At 35.2% G+C, this 22709-nt stretch overlaps 2 protein-coding genes across 4 annotated transcripts in view; one reads left to right on the forward strand and one right to left on the reverse strand.

The window, feature by feature from the left end:
• Positions 1-22709, forward strand: part of CSMD3 (CUB and Sushi multiple domains 3) — a gene marked incomplete at both ends in the record, with an annotated part of 1078626 nt that overhangs the window by 814175 nt on the left and 241742 nt on the right. For all 3 annotated transcript variants that reach the window (XM_082674966.1, XM_082674967.1, XM_082674968.1), the window contains one exon: positions 16319-16435. In XM_082674966.1, the coding sequence (XP_082531092.1) occupies positions 16319-16435 (117 nt within the window). The remainder of the gene's footprint in view (positions 1-16318; positions 16436-22709) is intronic.
• Positions 11397-11833, reverse strand: LOC309835478 (small ubiquitin-related modifier 2-like; the record flags this gene model as incomplete). The annotated part of the gene is made up of 2 exons (XM_082674969.1): positions 11598-11833; positions 11397-11482 (listed from the first exon to the last, which is right to left on the reverse strand). The coding sequence occupies exons 1-2, from the start codon at positions 11737-11739 to the stop codon at positions 11397-11399; spliced, it is 228 nt and encodes a 75-aa protein (XP_082531095.1). The 5' UTR covers positions 11740-11833.

Here is a 22709-nt window from a genome sequence, read left to right on the forward strand (position 1 = left end):
TGTCTTTCCAATATTTCCAATGTTTCATGGGTCAATTATAGCCCAGTTAAGTATATTTCATGTTGGTTGAACAGTAGTATCTACAGACAATTTGGAGGGAAGAGCAGACCTGAGTTCATGTCCTCTTACTGTATCTATAACCTGAAGCAAGCTGAGCCTTGATTTTTAAATCTTTAAAGCCTTTCAAATCTTTAAATTAATAGTTATTAACTCAATAGATTATTGTGAAGATTAAGCTATTAATCACAATACATGCAGAGGGCCTAGTAAAGTTCCCAGCAAATACTGGCATGTTAATACATGTGATTTTTAACACAATGTTCTAAAAGAAGCATATCACTGGAAAACATGCATTGCACTTTGCATTGTATGTTATGTTTTAGTTGAACTAGTACATTTTTGTCATTTCAATATTAATTAAATCTAATTTATTAATGTTATTATATGAATACACATTCACTCATTCCTAAAAATAGCACAGGAGTTGATATTTTAAAATTTCTTAAAAGAGAATATTTTTTACCATCACTTACAACGGTTATCATCAGACTTTTAGTCATAATGCCAAGATATAAAAATCAGAAGTTGGGATTCCCTGGTGGCGCAGTGGTTGAGAGTCCACCTGCCGATGCAGGGGACACGGGTTCGTGCCCTGGTCTGGGGAGATCCCACATGCCGCGGAGCGGCTGGGCCCGTGAGCCATGGCCACTGAGCCTGCGCGTCCGCAGTCTGTGCTCCGCAACAGGAGAGGCCACAGCGGTGAGAAGCCCGTGTACCGCAAAAAAAAAAAAAAAGAAAGAAAAAAATCAGAAGTTATTTAATGAATGCTTTAATTTAAGGTACATTCATTATAAACATATGACCATAACTGATCATTTCTAGTATAGCAGAGAAAAAAGGAAAGCCCATTTTTTAGAACTAGATATACTTAACTCTAAACAATGATTTTAAGACAAGGAAAAAGCCTGGGTCAACAATGTGACCTTGTTCAATGTATTTATTTTGCATATCTAAGCATGAGATAATATTGTGTAATTTGCAAGTTTGTTGGGAGAATTATTTTAAATAACTTATTTAAAGTGTTTAGTCCTGTGACTGTTACTGTCACACACTAAGGAGAGCTTAATACATTTTAGTTTCTTGATCAGGTTCATATGCATCTATTTGTTTTCCCTCATGGTGATTATACAGAAATCCAAAATATACAGGACTCACTGACTTTCAGATTTAATAAATTAATACTTTAAAAGTCAAAATTAGTGCATAAATCATGTGCAATAGAGCTAGAAGGGTTTGTTCTTTATAAGCATAAATTCCTTTTAAGGTAAATTTTGTATTTTTTAATCAAAGTAAAATGTGCATATGATAACTAAGAAAAGAATACAGAGAAGCGTACCATTTAAAGCAATATAAACCGATGTTCATCTGCCCTACCCCTCTCTATTCTCCTATTCCTCAGCTGAGTTTTTTAATAATTTCTATTTTCTCTGATGGCCCTCTCTGTGACTCTGCATAACATGAAGCTCTGTTCCTTGATTTACCAATATTAGACAATATCTACTGATTCCCTGATATAAAAGATAAATAGTTATGTCACATCCGCAGCTCCTCTCTTCAGTGTTTCAGTTATATTATTTTTGGTTATTCTAGTAATTGCCTTTGTCATGTATTAATTTGCTTATGCCTCTATTTGTAATTTCATCAATGTTTGAGAATTAGGTTGCCAGTCTTTGCTGCTTTTTATGCTAAGTCTTACCCCATAGAAGGAATCCTGATAAAAGTCTCTGATAATGGGAGCAGGAAATTTTGACTGACTGGTAGCCTTTGTTGCAGAGTACATGAGTAGGGAGTTAGCTATTAGACTGTGATCCTTAATGCCATCAGAAGATAGATTTTTATCATGGTTCAGGATTAAGTGTACATTTTAAATCTGAAGAAAATACTTTTAAGAGCTTATGTTGGACACTGCGAGATTATATTTGTCACAAGTAGATCCAGAATGATAGCATCCTGTGGTGGGTCCTTCTCAATGTCGAGAAATCCTGCAGTTGATCTCATGAGAATGTCACATATATTAAATGATGGCAGAACAGGATATCTGTACCTGCAATTCACTTTGTGATAAAAAAAATGTGTTTGGAAAATAATTTCTTCTCTTCTTATTTTTCATACTTTTCATATCTGTTGAAACCCTGAGATATTTTATCTATAGACATACTAGATTAAAAGAGAAGTCATATAGCATTCTTATCCATGATCTGATTCAATATTAGGTAAATGTATTAAAACACAAATGGTGACAGAATCCATATTTCCCCTTAATATTCATTACTTGATTTATTTCACCTAACGGTATTCCATTTGTTTATATAAATACATCTCTACCCTGATCTAGGGCACCAGTCATCTCTTACCTCTTAACCTCTCTCCTAACTAGTTTCTCTCATTTTCTTGTTTCCCCATGCAGTCTCTTCTGAACACAGAAAAGTAATCTTTAAACCATACATCACATTATATCACATATTTACTCAAAATCTATCAGTGCTTCCTAAATCTGAATAAATGCCAAAGATCATATAATATAAAGCTCTACTTAATCTACCTATATACAACCTGACCTTCCTAAATATTTTCCCTTTTTACTTTATTCTTCGAGCCACACTGGCCTCCTGGATGGTTCTTCAAAGCACTTATCACACTTCTGCCTCAGGGCTTTTGCACTCCTTGTCCTTTCTGCCTAAAGCTTTTTCCCCAGCTCTCTAGCTGGCTAGCTTTTTCACTTCTTGTAGGCGTATGATCACTTGTCTTTTTAGTAGAAAAGCCATTTCTATTTACTTTCTCCTGACTCCCCAAAACTCCCAGGATGAAATCAATGTATCTAAAATTGAAATTGAAACAGTATATCCTGGGTAAAGATATCTCTGATATGTAAATCATTAAATTTGGGGATACTGACCACAGTACCAATGCAATAATTTTGTTGATTGATTGATTGAGGCATAATTGACATCTAACATTAAACTAGTTTCAGGTATACAAATAATGGTTTGATACTTATACGTATCATAAAATGATCACCACAGTACGTCTAGTTAATATTTGTCACCATATGTATATACAATTTTTTTTTCTTGTGATGAGGACTTTTAAGATCTATTCTCTTGGCAACTTTTATGTATGCAATACAGTAGTATTAACTATATTCACCATGCTGTACATTGCCATGATTTTTTATTCTGTAACTGGACCAATGCAATGTTCTCGATCTTTTCTACTGCTGTAGCCTACAGTGAGCACCCAAATAATATATAATTATAATGATAAGACCCTAAGAATAAACGTATTTGGACTGTTAAAGAATCAGTAGTTTGCCAATTATTCTAAAGAGAGAGTATCATTCATTCCTTTTTTCTCAGGTGTTTAGGTGTATCTATATACCTGGTTCTGTACTAACTATTAGGGATAAAGACATGAATTCAATATAGTCCTTCCCCCCTGGAGAGTTTACCATCTGATGAGTTACAGACAGATAAGGTACATTGCTAGAAATAAAAGTAGAGTATCGTAAGAGCAGCATGGAGGTGCCTCTGACCCTGTTACAAAGAGAGATCAGGGAAGTCTTCCTTATGAAAGTGATACATGAACTGAGTCTTAAAAGTATAATTAAGAAGGAACCAGGTGAGACACAAGGCATGAGGAGATGTTATACTTCACACCTAGGGTTCAGCATATATAAAAATGTAGAAGCAAGAGTAAACAAGAATGTTGGTAGAATTTCAAGCAGCTCAATAGGCAAAGTGTGCATGGGGAGGAGATAATAGCTTATCTGTATTGAACATAGTTTGAAGTTTTATATACATATTATTTTATATCTCACCACAACCCCAAGAATTAGGGACTACTAAAATTCTCATTTTACACATGAGGAAACCAAGACAAAGAGAGATTCAGGTAGTTGCTCAGAGTCATACTTGCCTAGCAGTCTTGTTTAGGAGTCCATGCTCTTAATCACTGCCCTAAAGGTAGGCTGGGCAATTCTACAAATGACCTTCTATTGATCTTTTTATATCTCTAGAGCCTAAGAGTGCCTGGCTCTTAACCAACATACTAGTTGTTTAAATGCTTCATGAATGAATACATGGCACCAGGAATAAGTGTGAGATTTTGGATTCTCCACTTATTTCTGTAATCTTCCTTTAGACTAGGTATGAGAATTAAGAAAAGGTAAATTCCTACCAATAACTGATATAAAAGTGTTCACCTGAAATGGATTTTTGCATTTCATTTGAAATATAGCTCTGTACAGAATACACATGCCTTAATAGATATAGTCATTAACTCAGTTCTCTTTTAAATCTGCAACATTATTTTTAATACCTTTGTTTTGCTCATGTTAACATAAATCCTGGATTCTGGAAAAAAAATTAACTGAATCGCCAATGACCTGTATGACTGATCAAAGTGCATGAACACAACTATGTTAAACTTAGACATCCAGTAGTCATCTGACACCACTGTTTATTCAACTTCCAACTGCATGTGAAATGATGAAAGCTTTTAAAAGGAGAGCTCTCTTACCCTAGCAACTGAAGAGAAAGTTTTGAAACAAAGCAAAAGTTCATTTTGTGATTGTAGCTTTCCAACTTTAGAGTTATCTCTCATTAGTAACCTCATATGACCTACTTTTAATTAAATCATATTTTTATGAAGAATTAAATAATTGAACTTTTATTCCAGATCTTCTGTTTAAATGGCATAATTTGCCTTGGGCTAATTCCTTATTTCAAATATCCTTGAGGTTTACAAGATTTTTTTGAGATGTGAAACGAGTCTAGACCCCATTCCATTATAAATGCATATAGAGATTATCTAGTCTCATACACTAAGCCATTTAGCATTTGATTTCATTTAAGTATGTGATATAACTAAAGCATGTAGATGAAAGATTCATGAAAAAAGGCCTAGAGTTAAATTGTTTTAAAGTATCATCAAATATCTGCCTTTAATCAGCTACACATAGGAATTTTGTTCACAGACATAATACGCAAATTACTTGTCAGAACCGTGTTCTACAAAGAAGTGTAATACATTCTGTGTTGAAAAAAGTTAAGGTAGTATTGGGATAAAACCAAAGCACACTTCGTTTTCATGTGAATGGAGGAAACGTATACGAAAGGAAACGGGAAGGGAAGCTGATGTTATCGAGCACCTGCTAGTTTTCAGGCACTCTTACATACATTATCATTCCAGTTGGCCTCCTGCATGCTCCTTTAGAGAATCATTAACATTGTTATTAATAAATCCCTGCCGGTTTGGATTCTGGAGCATACCATATATAGAGTTGCCCATGTGACAAGCAGTTCAATTGCAAATCAATACCTATAATTCAGAGCATATTTTCTTGTGACCACAGACTTGGAGCTCATATTTAAACCATTTTTATTTTCCGTGCTTTTGGCATCTCAGTCACTACACCATGTCTCCAGAGGGGTAGTCGCATGGCCTCTCATCATACTAAGATGCCCCCCTTCTCCACTACCATCTAGTCTATATTTAAGTCAGACGTCAAATATGCCTTCCTAATGTATTGCCAGTTTTTGCAGAAAAATAAGAAAAAAAATCTATACAGAAAGTTGAATCAACCCAGCAATTCTCTCCTTACAGATGAAGAAAGCAAAGCGTGTAACAGTAACCATTAGAAGTCATGGTGAGATTCAAATTGTATTAAGGTAATAGGACAAAAGACCTAAAGATAGCCAAATCTTTTCTTCTACTGGGGAAACAAAAAGTCTGCTAACAAAGTTCATTCCACAAAACCTAGAAGATAAAGGAAGCAATTTTTTAATTGAATAAACATATCTGGAATACAATTCACATTGCAGGCAGTCTGTGAAAGATACCATAAAGACCAGACAGAATCTCACACAAATGTATACAGTAAAGAAAGAACAAATAACACTTCTTTTATCTCCTTGAGAGACAAATTGGTGTACCTTTTCTCTTGCATACCTTGTGAGTATACCTTGTAAGAACTCTGAGTTAATTTCAGAAGTATGTGTTTATAGTTTCAAAGGTCAGACGGCTGGAAGCCTTGACTGTAAAATGAAAAGATTGGTCTACTGTGTTTTAAAAGAGACACTGTAAAAGAGGGGAGAGGGAGATTACTGCTTCCCTTCCCTTTATTAAAAACAGAAAATTTCATTTTATACTTATACTTTAACCAGTGAACCATTCATTCCAAGATTCTTGAGGGAGATATATACATAAAAGGTGACAAAATAGAGCTCTCTGAGCAACAGGGAAGCTGGTTCCTAACCCCAAAACACATTGAGTGAGTTAGATTGAGCCACATGGGAGAGTTAGTGAGTAAATCTGAACCATATTTAGGCTATGGTTCTAAATAACTTCAAGTATAAGTCAACTCTAAGACTAGGTGTTTCTCCCAAAGTTCCAAACCTGAGTTTTAGGACCTTTCTGATGCTGGGAAGAATTTATCAGTCCTATTAGGAAAGGAGACAAAAGAGCAGAAGAGAAAGGGTCCTCCAATGCAACTAATATTTTCCAGATCTTCTTAGGTCAAAACAACAGTCTCTGAACCAATCTTCCTTAAGAAAAAGAGTAGATAGAAAATCACAAGGACAGGTGGTTTGGGAGGAATCTAATTAGAATAGTAGAGGTTCCTTTCGTGTGTGTGTGTGTGTGTGTGTGTGTGTGTGTGTGTGTGTGTGTACTCTGATGAAGCCTATGGACCTTAGAAACATCTTTTTAAATGTACAAAGTAAAATAAATCATGTAGGCTTGAAAGAAAAACCAATAATATTGAAATATAGTTTTCAAAGTACATAAAATCTATAATTGAAAAAACATTTTTGATGTAATAATATATGCACTTCTTAATTAATGCCTTAAATTAGAAGTTCCAGCAGCAAGACTCTAGTACCTACTATAATTTTTAGTAGTGATGAGCATAAACAATATTTTGAGGTATCTGCAACAATTATATATAATATTAAAAAAATATGTGATTTGGCAACAAAGTCCCATTTACTTCTAATGCTAATGTAATTTGTTGCTTACATTTGAAATTAAAGGAAATGCTAAAATTATAAAAAATTAGTTAGGGTCTAATGAAAATATAGATATCTTTCTCTATCCAAATTTATGGAACAAGGGAAAGAAACCCCTGAATTATAAGAAAAGGGGGAAGATGAGAGGATTTCTGCTCCCTTTCACTAGTACTGTTAGCTCTTGTTTCCCCCTGACTTCTAAAGGATAAAGAATCCAGAGAGGGCTTCCCTGGTGGCGCAGTGGTTGAGAGTCCACCTGCCGATGCAGCGGACACGGGTTCGTGCCCTGGTCCGGGAAGGTCCTACGTGCCGCAGAGTGGCTGGGCCAGTAGCCATGGCCGCTGAGCCTGCGCGTCTGGAGCCTGTGCTCCGCAATGGGAGAGGCCACAACAGTGAGAGGCCCGCATAGCACAAAAAAAAAAAAAAAAAAAAAGGCATCCCTGTCTCTCTCAAGGGAAAAGTTTTGGTAGAAACTCCAGGAAAGTTCCTCCTGCCCTTTCTCTAAGTTTTGTATTCCTTCCGGGATTGATGAGGTTAGTTTATCTTCCTAAGGCGTTTATGAAAGCCTCATAATATCGCCTCCAAGAGATGCTGGAGTAGGTCAGGAGAGTTTCTTAATTCATTTCATCTAAGACCACATCGTATGCCAGATGGAACAGACACCTCCTGTTTCATTTCCAGTTTGAATTTTCTTCTCTTCGGTAAGAGAGGCTACTCAGTCAGTAAATAGTGAAGCTGGAATTCAAAACTACACCTTTCTGATTCCAAAGCTTTGGGTTTTGTATTGCATTTGTTGTGCTACCCTGAGCAAAGGGTTTGAAAAATCTATGAGTTTTACATGCTGTGCATTTAGTCAACAGCAAGATATTAATCTAATGTATATTTTATTCTTCCTAATATTTATGGTGTATATGTATTAGAAGTCCATTATATACACAAACACTACACTAGGCTCCAGAGTTATAAACAGTGTGCAAAAAAGACACGGAAACTTTGACTTAATTGATCATGGAGTCAAGAGATAGAAACAGACCTTAATCAAAGAGCCATACAAATACATATATAATTACAAGTTGTAATCAATGTCCTGAAACTAATTGATGGAATGCTGTATGATGGGGGCTTCTGAGCTAGTCCAGAGACAGGGAAAAAACTTTCCTGAGAAAGCAGCGTTTGTGAGAAGATGAGGTAGGAGTTAAAAAATTGTTACAAGTTTCTTTTTTTCTCTCTAAATTTACTTTATACTAATATGTTAGCTGTCTTAAGTAATTTTTTAATAATAAAAGACAGCTATCACTAACAATCAATGACAGAGAAATAAAGTAAGCAATGAAAAGGGATTGTAGTTTTAAAAATGCACTAATAATTTGATTAAAATCATTTTAAGAACTTGCCTTCTCATACACAGTTTCCTACAAATATTGATTAGTAATTTCTAGGGTCTTGGGAGTGGAGCAGATGGGGAGTGACTGCTAATTACTATAGGAATTCTTTGGGGATGACAAAAATATTCTCAAATTAGATAGTGGGGTTGGTTACACAGCTTTGTGAATGTGCTAAAAAGATACTCAATTGTACACTTTGAAAGGGTGAATTTTATGGTATGTAAATTTTATCTCAATCTTGAAAATGAGGTTAAAAATTAGTGACGTAGGTATCATAGATGAACTACCAACACCCATGAGACCATTAGTTTTAGTAGAATTTGTATATGGTAACATGGGAGATCTATCAAAGGAACATATCTATTCATAGACCTTTGTCACAGAATGAACTCTTCCTTTTCAAAGAACGTACTCTGTGATGGAGAACACAGCTCATAGAGCACTGAAGGGTGAAGGTAATGTTTTCCTAGCCAGCAAAAGCAGATGAATGAGTCTAGGCAATTAGTGAGGTGAGGTGACAAGATATAGAAGCTCATATTGTACTAAGTTGACTTACTGAGTCATTAAAATGGTTTATAAACCACTGATTATAACGTTAAGATGGATTTTTTTTTTTAGTGTTAAACAGGAGTGCGGAATTAGAACACAAAATTAATTCACAAGTTATGAAGACTGATTTTTGCTCTTTTTCTTTTCAGTGAACAGATGAAACAATAGAAAACTCTATTTATTATAATTAATATTATTATCCTTAGCAATGTTTTTTATTATTATCCTTAGCAATATTTTTATTATTATTTTTAGCAATATTATTATTGCTTATTATCCTTAACAATATTTTTTATTATCCTTAGCAATATTATCCTTAGTTTTATTATTATCCTTAGCAATATTTTTTATTACCCTTAGCAATATTATTCTTAGTTTTCCAGATACATAATTTGAATGTGTCAAAGTGCAGAGGAAAATGAAGAGTAAAATAAATGTGACTTAGAGTAATCGTTTATAATTTAAAGTAATATTTATCACCATTATGATAAAATAGCCTTATAGGAGGTTTATTATCTAAGGCAGATATACAAAATGAAGTTTGTTTACTTATATAGGAAACATGAAGAGGCACATGAAATGAATGGCTGAATAGTTAGGTATTTTTGCTAAGATGAAGGTTTTGAACAAAGAGAAAAAAGCAATAGTAATTTTAATCTTAAAGTCTATACTGAGAATAACAGCTGTCTGCATTATAAATTCATATCACAGAGGGTTATCATAAGTCCTTCTCTTAAAAAAAAAGACCTCCATGAGAGATACAGCTTTCAGACACATTCTATACCAGGATTTATGATTTGGGATATTCAATTGGGCTATATCAGAGCATAGGTAATTTACTAGAAGTGGACCAGCACTTTTGTAAAGTACAGCAGTTCTTTCAACCTGAAGGAGTCACAGGCGACATCTAGTAAATCATCTATTTAATATACCATATTGCTCTTTTGTGACCTGCAAGAATTCATCACTTTTGAAAGTACCTAACTTGCTTGCAGAGAAAAATTTATACATTATATAATAATTTTCATTATAGAGCATATTTGATAATAAATTATACATTCCACAAGTGAAAAGAGAGATTTGAAGTTGTGAGTAGCTTAAGGCTGCAGTGTATATAATATAAAGTCTCTGGACATTTAAGAAGGACCTCTTCAATGTACAATGTAAATGATTTGAGATTCTTCTGTTCTTCCTACCTTCAGTGGGAAGGTATCTCAGTTCTTCTTCAGTCCTCTTCCTCCATCCCACACACATAATCAAACCATAGGTGGGAAGTCCTTTTTATTGCACTAGCAGCCTTAACATTTAATTTCAGTCTCATCCGCTGATTTTCCTAGAGATAACCACATCTGTCTGTTGTATCACCACATCGTAGTTGAAGAGTAACACAAGTATACACAGTATAGTTCCAGCATGGGCATATTTTATTTGTACAAATCAAACCATACAAATTCATCCAAAAGAGGATTTAAAAAAAAAAAAACAGGAAAAGAGGGAACAAGGAAAATAATACAAAATTAAACTGCGTGGGTGATTTCGCTCCCTCAGTGAGGGTATGCTACAGACTGATAAAATGTTAGCAAGGATTTGCTACTGTGAAATGGTAGGTATGAGTTTGCCATTCCCTCAGTGGAACTCAGTGTCCATGTGACTGGCTCTCAGATTGTAAAAATCTTATGATTAAATATATTTCCAATGTTTAAAGATACATATCTTACACATAATAGTGTCTCTAAATATAAAGCAACGGTGATTCCTGGTAATCAGAGAAACAGCAAAGATTTCAATCCCAGAAAGAAAAAAAAAACATAGGCTTACATGGATTTATTGGGAGGGTATATCTTTTTTTTCCCCCATTTTAAACAGGAAGTTTATTTAAACAGAAAGATGCTTGACTTGAAGGGAAAACTATCTAGGATTTATTTATTTTAGAGTAATTTATCCCTACTTAATGACAAATAAGTGAAAAACATTAAAATTCTCCAATCAGGGAAGGTATGCAAGCATTTTTATGTTCTTTTTCTTTAAAAAAAGAAAAAAAACAGTGAGAGCAAAATAACTTACTGGAATATAAAGATAAGAACTGAATGAGCATGCCACTAATGGAGAAAAGGGGGTATTTTCACAGAACCAGTATTTTTCTCCATCCCAACTCCATTTGATGTCGATCAAAACATACCATTGGCCATTTAGTTTAAAAAAATGCAATATGCTTGTACACATATATCAGTTACTTTAGGTACAATAGAGGAATGGGGGTGGGGAAAATCAAAGAGTGGAGAAAACTATACTGGAGTGGTCAGGATGTGGTGGAACCTAATTGTGGTTTTCTAATTTAGAATGTCTTCTTGGTCTAGAGGAACAGAATTCTGGAGTAAAGTAGCAGGTTCACTTTTTAGTAGACACCTCCTGTCTGCTGCCAGAACACATCAATTGTATCTTCATCCTCCATTTCCAACCATGAAAAATTCTTTCTAAAAACTGGCAATTTTGAATATAAAACAACCTCAGGCACCTCTGCAGATGTGTCTGCTTCACTGATTGCTGCCCATCAGATCAGAATCTGATCTGCCTCATTGACAAACCCTGTGTTCACAGTAGGCTTTCATTAGTTTACTAAGTGGCATATGCCTCTTACTCTTAAACTGCACCACAGAACCATCCTGCCCCTCCACCTTCAAATTAATATGATCGTTGTTCTCAGTCTTGACTCCTTCCTTGGGCTTTTCGTTGGCCATGGCGAGCACCGGAGTCTCTTCAGCTGCCACTTCACAAAAGAGGTACCAGGTCCGCACGGAACGAGCACACAAGCAGCACCAGGAGCGGCAGAAGCAGGAGAGGGTATATCTTGATTGTCTTGGATTCAAGTCAATTTATGGGGTAATTTCAACCAAGTGAAATGTTTGTGTTATGTGCTGACTGTGGAACACCATTTTATAGTATCATGGTCTTGGCAAGCATAGTTTATTTAATCATCCAACAGACCTTTATGGAGAATATACTGTGTATCAGAACTGTTCTAGGAAGAGAAAAGAAACATTATAAGACTTATTATGTGTTAGAAAAATCACTAGCCATGGTAAGGACTTGTGGGGATGAGTGGAACTGGGGGTCTGTTGAAAGAGCCCGTATGGAAACTGTTGGGAGTCTGGTTTGCAGCAGTTACAGTGGCAGAGGAGAGAGAGAGGCTAAAAAGCTACAGGAGAGTACGAGCAACAAATCAGTGATATATTGAACTCTAAGAGTCAGGGGAAAAGTGTCAAGAATAACAGCATTTTGCCTGAAAAAGAAAAAATATGTGTGTGTGTGTGTGTGTGTGTGTGTGTGTATGAATCACTTTGTCTACATCTGAAACTAACACAACACTGTAAATTCACTATACCTCAATAAAAAATTGTTTCTAAAAACAATAATGGCATTTTATATTAGGCTAAGTTTGACATTTTAAGTGTTTAAAATAGTTAGGTTTGGGGCTTCCCTGGTGGCGCAGTGGTTGACAGTCCGCCTGCCGATGCAGGGGACACGGGTTCGTGCCCTGGTCCGGGGGGATCCCACGTGCCGCGGAGCGGCTGGGCCCGTGAGCCATGGCCACTGAGCCTGCTTGTCCGGAGCCTGTGCTCCGCAACGGGAGAGGCCACAACAGTGAGAGGCCTGCATACCGCAAAAAAAAAAAAAAAAACTTAGGTTTTATATGTATACATAAAACACAATTCTTTAGTGCTATGAAATCATAATTACAGCAAACAATATAAATGTTAGAATTATTGTCAAAGCGATAGCACATTTTAGAATTAGCAGTTTGGCATTTCGAAAAGTATGTTCTGAGGAACATTGGTCCTGTGAGATGAAAGAGAGCCTCCATGATCAAATAAGTTTGTAAGAACAAGTATGACATTCCCCAAACCTTACTAAAGTCTCAGTTAAGTCTCATAGCATAGAACCTTATTTATTTTACCCATGTATTTCCTGAACTTACTTAATCACAGAACCATTTCTTCTCATAATATATGTGTTCTACAAAAATGCTATTAAAATAGAGATTTAAGAGTAGTCATACGTATCACATAAGTTATAATCAAGAACAGGTGAGTTCTTTGCATTACAATGGATATAGGCTGTTTAGAAAAACATAGCCATTTTGACAAAAGGCCCACAGGTATAGTCAAATGGCAAAAATAAGCATAGAATTAAAAGTTCTGTCTTGCTTTTATCTTCTACTGATTGTTAATAGAGCCAGAAAGATAACGGCTGACCTTTTCTGTATTGCCAATAAAATGAAATTAAAACAGGAAGAAAGAATACAGAAAGCTTCTAGGAACCAACATTACAAGAATTAGTAAAGCTGGCCTGGCTTAGTCATTATTCCATTTAGATTTTTATAAACATAAAACAGATTACAGTATATCTGTACCTCACAGCATAGTGAATTTTCTCTTATTTACATACTACATAAAATATTGTCAGTCACCACAATATTCAACATAATTGACTATAAATTAGGCCATGCTGTAAGCACTGACCAGAAAAAATGTAAAATTATTGCTACCAGTACAAATAACAAAAACTAACATAATATTAGTTACCATAAAGAGCTGTGATTATACTACAACCTTGTATATATTCATAAGTGGTTAAAAAGCTTCATATTTTTTTCATATTTATAAATGAGATTTTTAACAAGAGCTGTCCCAAGAGTCCATTATGCAAAATAAAATATTCAAAACATATTGAGGCTATCAGATGCATAGTAATGTAGAATGGCAGAATGTTCATGACTAAGTCACAAAGTTGAACTTGAGTTAGAACCTCTCATTTCTATTCATTCTTTCAAAATATAAAAATAAGAGCTTTTGTCACGTACATTCAAAGTATTGTCATTTTGGAGCACCTTAAGATCAGAAAGAAAATTAACATAAAACATGCTGCTTATTCTTGAGTGATTCTCTCATCAGTACTATTATCAGTTGAATAAAGTTATCAGTGCTGAAATAAGAATACACCTGACTAATCTCATACAATAATGAGTGATGAGAGCAGTGCTTCTTTGGTTATTATCGTCATTGTCAACTTGTTGTTCTAAGGAGTTCTAATTTTACTATGTTTAATTCTAACTATTTATTACCATTTTATAGAACATTAAAAGGAAAAAAGGTAGAACATTCATTAGCCACCCAACTCAGTACAACTTACTGTTTGCTTTGTATGTGTGTGTTTTAAATATATTGCTGTATCTTTAAACTTTGGCCAGAAATCCATCAAACATTTTGAACTTTTCGAACTGTCATGACTCTTCTCAAGCCACCTAACACACCATTGCATTCAGCTCTCTTTAAAAGGAAACTCAGGCATTAACTCCAATAAATTCCCAGCATAAAACCTAAACCTATGTATTTTCAGTCTTCTTCAGCTGTTTTTCTCAAGTCACAGAGGACTGTCATTAATGCTTTCTAAACTTAATCACTCCAGTTTAGTTTTTGATCTTTCCCAAGCCTCTAAGTCAGTGCTCCAGATTTTCCCTCTTTAATGACTCTGTCCTTCCTGTTGAACAAAACAACAATAACAAAAACTCATTCAGCTTTGCATTTTCCCCCAACTACTCCCTACATTCTCCTTCTGTTTACGGTTAAGATTCTGATTACTTTTGTATCTCTTTATAAACCACTGATTCTTCATCCAACTACAACCTAGCTACCCCTCTCTACTCTAGTTCAAGGGTTAGCAACTTTTTCTGTACAGAGCCAGGTGATATTTTGGGCTTTGCTGACCACATATGTCTCTGGGATGTATTCTGATTTATTTTTTTTTGTTTGTTTTAAACTCTTTAAAAATGTGAAGACTTCCTTTGGTACAGACTGGATTTGGTTTGCTGGCTGTAATTTGCAGAAAGCGGCTCTGGTTAAAACTACTGTATCAATAATACCAAAAAGTTCCTTTCTGGTGTTTGAAGGGACTCCTCCCTACACACATTCAAGGCGAATTAAGTGATAAGCTGAAGGAAGGCAGACCATCAGCTTTAATATTGATAAAGCTGCTGAGCAGTAACAATGGGCTTCCTGTGCAGTTGCAGGTCTCTCCCAACAACCATGGCCACCCCCTCAACAGGTTCACCCTTAAATAGGCTATAGAGGAGACCAGCAAGCTGCTTTACAGGCAGGATGGCTCCCAACCAGAAGTAAAGTTTCTGTCCTGGGCTCACCCATCATTCCATCTCCATGGGGTAAGGGGTGGAGCCAGCAGGCCAGCAAGCCTAGGCAAAACCCCGCCTGGAGGAGACCAGAGGCATAGAGAAGTAGCTCCCTGCTACCTAATACTCTAGACCGCCAGCCCCCCTCAAATTCCTTTTTCATTTATTACCACTTTGCAACACGATGGTTTTGAACACTTTCTTTTAATTGAAACTTTCCTCCCCATTGGCTCCCAAGAGACTAAATTCTTTGTAGCCACCCTCTCACTAATTCTACCTTGGCATTCTCTGACCTCCTCTTTGGCCATCTTTTCTCATTCTACATACTTTTCTGGGAGATCTCATTCATTTAAATAATATCAACTATCACCTTTTGCTTTTGATACCTATAACTCCTTTAGTAGCCCAAATCTTTCTCTGTGTTCCAGAACTACAAATCCCAAAGCATCCGCCTATCTTGTGAAAAACAGAACAACTATCGACAAATTTTCCAGAAACATTTGTTTCACCCTCATCTTTTTTAGGAACGTAGCACATTTGGGGCTGAGGTAGCAATAATGTCTCTCTCTATGCACCATCAGCAACTCTTCTGATTTAAATGTAAACCATAAGCAGATAGAGATTGGTGAGAGAATATTTTACTTAGATGAGTGGATGAATGTGTTTGTACAGCCATCCCTGTGCTGTGTATAGAAGTACCTCAGTTGGTGGTAGCATAATCAAGGTTGATTTTGTGTAGAGTTTCAAAGCCTCGTGGTGAGTAAAACAATTTCCCACTGCATGTGTAATTTCTCATCATTATAAAAGAGATGATTATCTTTATACTTTTATCATAAATGAAAGCAGGCCACCATTATTACCTTTAGAGATAGATAGCACCATTGCAACATTATTATATTACTTTGTTTCTGAGAAGAGTAAATCTGAATACTCAAAAAGAAGCTTTCTGTTGCATGTGCACAATTTTTGACTTTTAAAATATTTGACAGTGGGGACGTTGTTAAAAGATAGAAATAAATGATATTCCTTAAAATCCAGTAGCCATAATTTTTATAGCATGAAAATAGTCATAGTATGAATTTTTAAATGTTTTTCTAAAAATAATATTTTTTAAACATTTTTTTTATTTCCAGCACCTTGTGGAAGTCGTTCTACAGGTTCAGAAGGCACTGTTCTATCACCAAACTATCCAAAAAATTACAGTGTGGGACATAATTGTGTTTATTCTATAGCAGTTCCCAAGGAGTTTGGTAAGTAAGATACATCTCATCATATAGAGTATCATTCCAGACATGCTTTATTTTCACTATATGCTATCAAAATGTTAGTTGTTTTTTAATGAAAATATTTACTATTCATAAAGTACTTTACAATTTTTTTTAGATAGTAGCTTTGTAATAATAAAATTTTAAGGTTATTTTACTCATTTTGAATTTATAGTCAAGTGCACAGGTGAACAACAATATAAAAATGAAAACAGGATTGTTTTTAATTTTTAAAAATAAGTACATCCAGTAACCTTGCAAGTGCCTTCATATTGGAATTTCATAAAATGGGAAATTACCAGAGCATAAAGCAAAGTCTGCTCTGCAAAATATGCATAAAATCAAATATAGAACTTTATAATAATGACAATAATATGTACAAAACAATCATATCAGTTTTATACTTTATTAACACATTTCCAGAAAGAAAAGATTTTGGTTTTAGGCACCTAGTTTCTGGGACAGCAAGGAATATAAAAAGACAGCAAAGGACATTTCAGCTCATCTTGTCAACCTGACAATCTGTTCTGCATTGGCACTGAGAAGACAATGTGTCCTTTGCTGCCTTCACATCTCCTTGATCACAAGTCTTAGAAGTCACTTACCTGGCTTCTAAAGGTTTTGGATCTGAAATCCAGCTGGATCTAACCCAGATTTAGCTCTCTTTATGGATGGATAGGCAAAGGAAATTTAGTGAGCAGTAAACTGTTGGAGAGAGGCTGAATGTTTAGACTTCTAGAATTTAGATTTACAGCATCATGTTACATGGTAAAGGATTTGCTGTGAAATGAATGTCTGAGTCAGGATGACAAGTGTTATAGCAGAAGGACCTAGATTTGATCATATCAAGATTGTTGGATCACATATTGACTTAATGTTTCTGCTGATTATAAAATAAGCTGATGCTTCCAGTCCAATTTCTTATAATGAGATATTACCTATATATGCTCTATATACCCTCCTTTTCTCTGTTCTGAAACAAGTCCAAGATCCTCAACTTACTTAAAAGAACATTGTCATCAGAAGGGAAGTACTAAACCTTTTATTTTAACCTTAAAATAGAATTGATGATGTTAGCATTAGCAAGGTGTCTGTTTCTTTTCTCCAAACTATTTCTTCTTCTTAGCATGTGATCGGTTAAATCAGAGTTGAGTTCTTTAATTGTGAAGAGAACAACAGTTTAGAAGGAAAAACGTCATCCACTTAATCATGTTTATTTTATTTTATTTTGTTGCCTTTTGTGCCCAAGAGAGTCCTTCCCTTGCTAGAGGGGTTTATAGGCCCCAGCTGCCAAAAATATTACATGGTTGATGACAGAATCCTAGCAATGCTAGTCCAGGAGACTGCATGGCTATCTGAGTCCTCTTTGGAAACCATTAATTTGTTCTTTTATACTTGTTCTTGGGATGTCATGCAATCAAAGGAATGAAAAGGGAGAAAATCAGGCATTTCCTTTTCTGACGCATAAACATTTGGTCACCTGGAGGTATTTTACAGTATCCTATATATGTATGCATGTACGTTCAAAAAGAGAAGAAAAAAGTACTGATTAAAATAAAATTAAATTAATAGATTCCTAATGAATGGAATCTTTATTTTAGCAGAGTTAATATAAGTTAAATTTAATTATCTTAATATGAAATAATGCAACTAATAATTGGTGGTTTTTAACACTAATTTTTTTTTAAACAAGTCCTTTTGGATTATCTGTGGGTAAAATCAAATGCACTTTGATTTATTAGTAAGGAAACTAATTTTGTTTTTATAAATGTTGCATCATTCTTTACTTCAAACTACTCAGAGTCAAACAGACTGAATTCTAGTTTCAACTTGTCACACCTTAGCTATATATCTTTGGACAAGTTACATAATCTTTTTTGAGACTCAGTTTCTTTATTTGTAAAGCAGGGATCATTATGTCTATGGAGCAGAGCTGTTGTTAGTAGTAAACGAGAAAAAAATATATATGTATATATGATATCTTACATAGTTCATACTATTGGGTTTAAGAATGCTAGCTTTGGAGTCAGATTTCTGGATTCAGAACACAACTCAATTTACTCTTTTTCACTGGAGTAATTACATCATCTGCCTGAGTCTTACTTTTCTTATCTCTGAAATAGAAGTGGTAAATGTCTATTTCTTAGGGTTATTTTATAATTAAATAAAAAATATGCAAGTGATTGGTATAATAACATAGTAAGTCATACACACACGAGTGCACATACAGACACAGTTTTTTTTTTTTTTGCGGTAGGCGGGCCTCTCACTGTTGTGGCCTCTCCCGTTGCGGAGCACAGGCTCCTGACGCACAGGCTCAGCGGCCATGGCTCACGGGCCCAGCCGCTCGGCGGCATGTGGGATCTTCCCAGACCGGGGCGCGAATCCTCATCCCCTGCATCGGCAGGCAGACTCTCAACCACTGCGCCACCACGGAAGCCCAGACACACTTTTTTTATGTTCACATTCATAGGCACTCTCATCGCCCCCAAAACATGACCTGGATTACTGGATTGCCCTAGGGTCTTAAGAGTAGCCTGGCTAAAAATAAAACATTTCTATTATGTAATTAAAGCATGAAAACAAATACTTTGTGCTTTATATCTCCAGTGACTATCCAACCACCTATTGATCACTTAAAATTTTCTGGGAGCAGAGTAGAGGAATTAAAAACTACTGATCATCATAGATTTCTTCCTGTCCCTACCTTTACCTCTTTAATGTGAGATAATCAAGCAACAGTTACTGGATCTCTGCAGATCAAATTTCTATTTTTCTTATTCTTCCTCTCATTCTCTCTTTGCCATAATTTCTCTCTGTTGCCACTATGAGTTCTGTTTTATGACTTTTTGGTATCACTTCATAGCATATCATACTTCTCACTTTTTCCCTTTTCTTGTCATTTATCCCAAATTATAATCATTTCTTCTTCCATATCTTTTTTTTTTAACATCTTTATTGGGGTATAATTGCTTTACAATGGTGTGTTAGTTTCTGCTTTATAACAAAGTGAATCAGTCATACATAATAAACATATGTTCCCATATGTCTTCCCTCTTGCATCTCCCTCCCTCCCACCCTCCCTATCCCACCCCTCCAGGCTGTCACAAAGCACCGAGCCAATATCCCTGTGCCATGTGGCTGCTTCCCACTAGCTATCTACCTTACTACGTTTGTTAGTGTGTATATGTCCATGACTCTCTCTCGCCCTGTCACAGCTTACCCTTCCCCCTCCCCATAACCTCAAGTCCGTTCTTTCCATATCTTTTATATGCTGACACTCTTAGAGTTTAATTCTTAAAATCATTTAGCATAAGATCTGTCAATACACTCAGTTCGTATATTGGGATAGCAGTTTTTTACAAGGGTTAAGGTTCTAAAGTCATTATGTAAGGAGAAAATCATATAGAATCAACATTAACCATGAAATACCTTAAATCAACCATAGAAGATCACCTACATGGTTTTTTTAAAGCCATATTATTTCAATAATTCTAACAGGACATTTTTCCTCCAGTGTTAGAAAGATAACACTGTAATTTGCAGTGTGAGCTAGTGAGCTAGTTTGGTTTCTTACAGGTCACTTAATACCAAATTACTTTCATTTATTTATTTTTGCCCAGCGTAGATTTGAATTCATATCAATTAAATGTGCACATAACGTGACTCTACTAGTTGATTTAATGAATACTATTTTGTCGGTGAATTCCTATCTTTCAGTTTTTCTAGATAAGAGAATCATGAATTCATAACGCTTTCATCAGCATCATTGGATTTCATTTCAACTTCAGATATTAGGGTTACTTTGGTAATACTCATTCTGAAGGATTCAAGTTGTTTTAAATACTTAGAAAAATAACAATTATGGATCAGTTATTGATATTTCGCTGTCTTTCTTCTAACAGTTAAACTACTTCACTTGGATTTTTTTGGTTTACAAATACGCCACTCGGGACTTCCCTGGCAGTCCAGTGGTTAAGACTTCGCATTTCCACTGCAGGGGTCACGGGTTTGATCCCTGGTTGAGGAACTAAGATCCCATGTGCCACACGGTGTGGCCAAAAACAAAAAATGCCCTACTTTATCTATTAATAAAATAAGTTTTAATTTTCCTTCATCTTTCAATTTTAAATTATAAGTTGTTTCCCCTGATGGTTTGGTTACTAAAGTTCTTCATACATTAATTTTAAGTGCCAAAAACATGGCAGACAATTTTATTATTTTGAACTTGGTATAGGTAAGATGCTTTAGAATATAAGAAAACTGTTGACATTGTTAGATGGAAAATATTTTTATTAATATTGTGTATTTATACCTATAGTGTAGGGGCCAAAATCATATTGCAGGGAGGGGGGGTTAGTAAAATTGGGAAAAATGTTGTGAACTTCTATTTCAATAATCTTGGCTGAGATAAAACAGAAAGAGTTAGGGTGATAGCTAAAGTAGCATACTAGTCAGAGGCTAATGTTTGTTTTTGACTGTTTTCTCTTGGGGTAGAAGATAATGGAGTTTTTACTTTAAAGCTCAAGAGAACAATAGTAGTGGGGGGGCAAAATTGAAGATTTTAGATGGACCAATTGGTAAAGCAAGATCCTTGAAGCAATGTAAGGAGATGGGATTTTAAAAACCTGGAGGTCCTCTTAAAACTATAATTCAGGAGAAATGATTCCTAATTGGTATCGTACCTGAATTAGTTTCACATGGAATATTGCCTTGTGAAATTATCATCACTTTCTGATCTCCCTCCCCTTTTCCCCTTCTATCACCTGCTCTTTACATTACGGGGGGTATCTGTAAAAGAAATATATTAGTGTCCTAGGGCTGCCATAACAAAGTACCACAAAGTTAGTGGCTTAAAACAACAGAGATTTTTTCTCTCACAGCTCTGGAGGCTAGGCCCCTGAAATCAAGGTATCAGTAGCATGACACTCCCTCTGCAGACCCTAGGGAAGAGTCCTTCCTTGCTTAAGTAAGTCCTTCCTTACTGTGTAGAATGTAAACTAACATTCAGATTTCTTGGAGAATTCCAACATGTTAAGCACCTTGAGGAAATCCAAGGATAGTCTGTGGTGACTTAACTTTGTGTTTAGCCTTCCAGATAGTCTCACCTCCTAAAAGACCCATTATGAATGCATATTTGTTAGGATACAAAACTTACTCTTTCCCAAGATTAGCTTTCACAGTGGGATCTTGGAAGTGTGCATGAAAACCACTTCAGGTTTTCCTTCTTAGATTTCCCAGTTAAGATGCCCTCTCTCACATCTTTTGTTCTTGGTGTAGACTCTTGGTTGGATAGGTTTCAAAGTCATGAATCCCTAAATCACAGAGTTATTGTCAGTCTAGTCTACTCTGTACAAGGGACATAGAGTTACTAAAACCTTTTATGTATTGCTGTGGGAGAGGATTTTTGTTTTGTTTTATCTTTAAATTAGCTGTCATCATCTTAAGCTTTTATCCTAATTCCACATATTTTATATTTGTTATTTGCAACCATTTTCTATCCTATCTCCCACTGTAGTATTTTTCCTCCAGTCAATCTAGAAACATCTTTCCCTGTGACATTGCCTACAATATAGGGTTATAGCTGTTTTTTTTAAAATTAATTTCAAACTTTATTGTAATATTATATTAAAACTGATCATGATCTGTTAACAACCATCTCATTAATTCTTATTATAGTCATTAAATTTAGTACTTCCTTTCCATCTTATAGACTTAAGAAATCACTTAAGGATTGTAAAATGCAATTTATTTTTACAATATATCTTTCACATTTCTGTGTGAAACTGTTATTCTCTGAAAAGTAGTCTTTAAAAATTTAGGTTGCCTTAGTATTTAGAAGGAAAAAGCAAAATGGATTGAAACTAAGATGCACACACACTATATATAAATGTATATATGTGTGTATATATATGTATATATGGACTTTTTAAGGTGCACCAATATAGTTATGACCTGCATATGGAAGGTTAACTGACTAGTCTCATCTTTTATGTTAAAACTGATAGCCGTTCTTTTGCTCTGTGTATATTCTCCTTTAAAACTCAGGCATATATTTGACCATTTGCCTTTTTTTAAACTTTTATTGGCATATAGTCGATTTACAATGTTGTGATAGTTTCAGGTGTACAGCAAAGTGATTCAGTTATACATATATATATTCGTTCTTTTTCAGATTCTTTTCCCATATAGGTTATTACAGAATATTGTGTAGAGTTCCCTGTGATATACAGTAGGTCCTTGTTGGCTATCTATTTTA

This window comes from Grampus griseus (genome assembly GCF_964374135.1).
Source record: "Grampus griseus genome assembly, chromosome: 17".
Taxonomy (NCBI): Eukaryota; Metazoa; Chordata; class Mammalia; order Artiodactyla; family Delphinidae; genus Grampus; species Grampus griseus.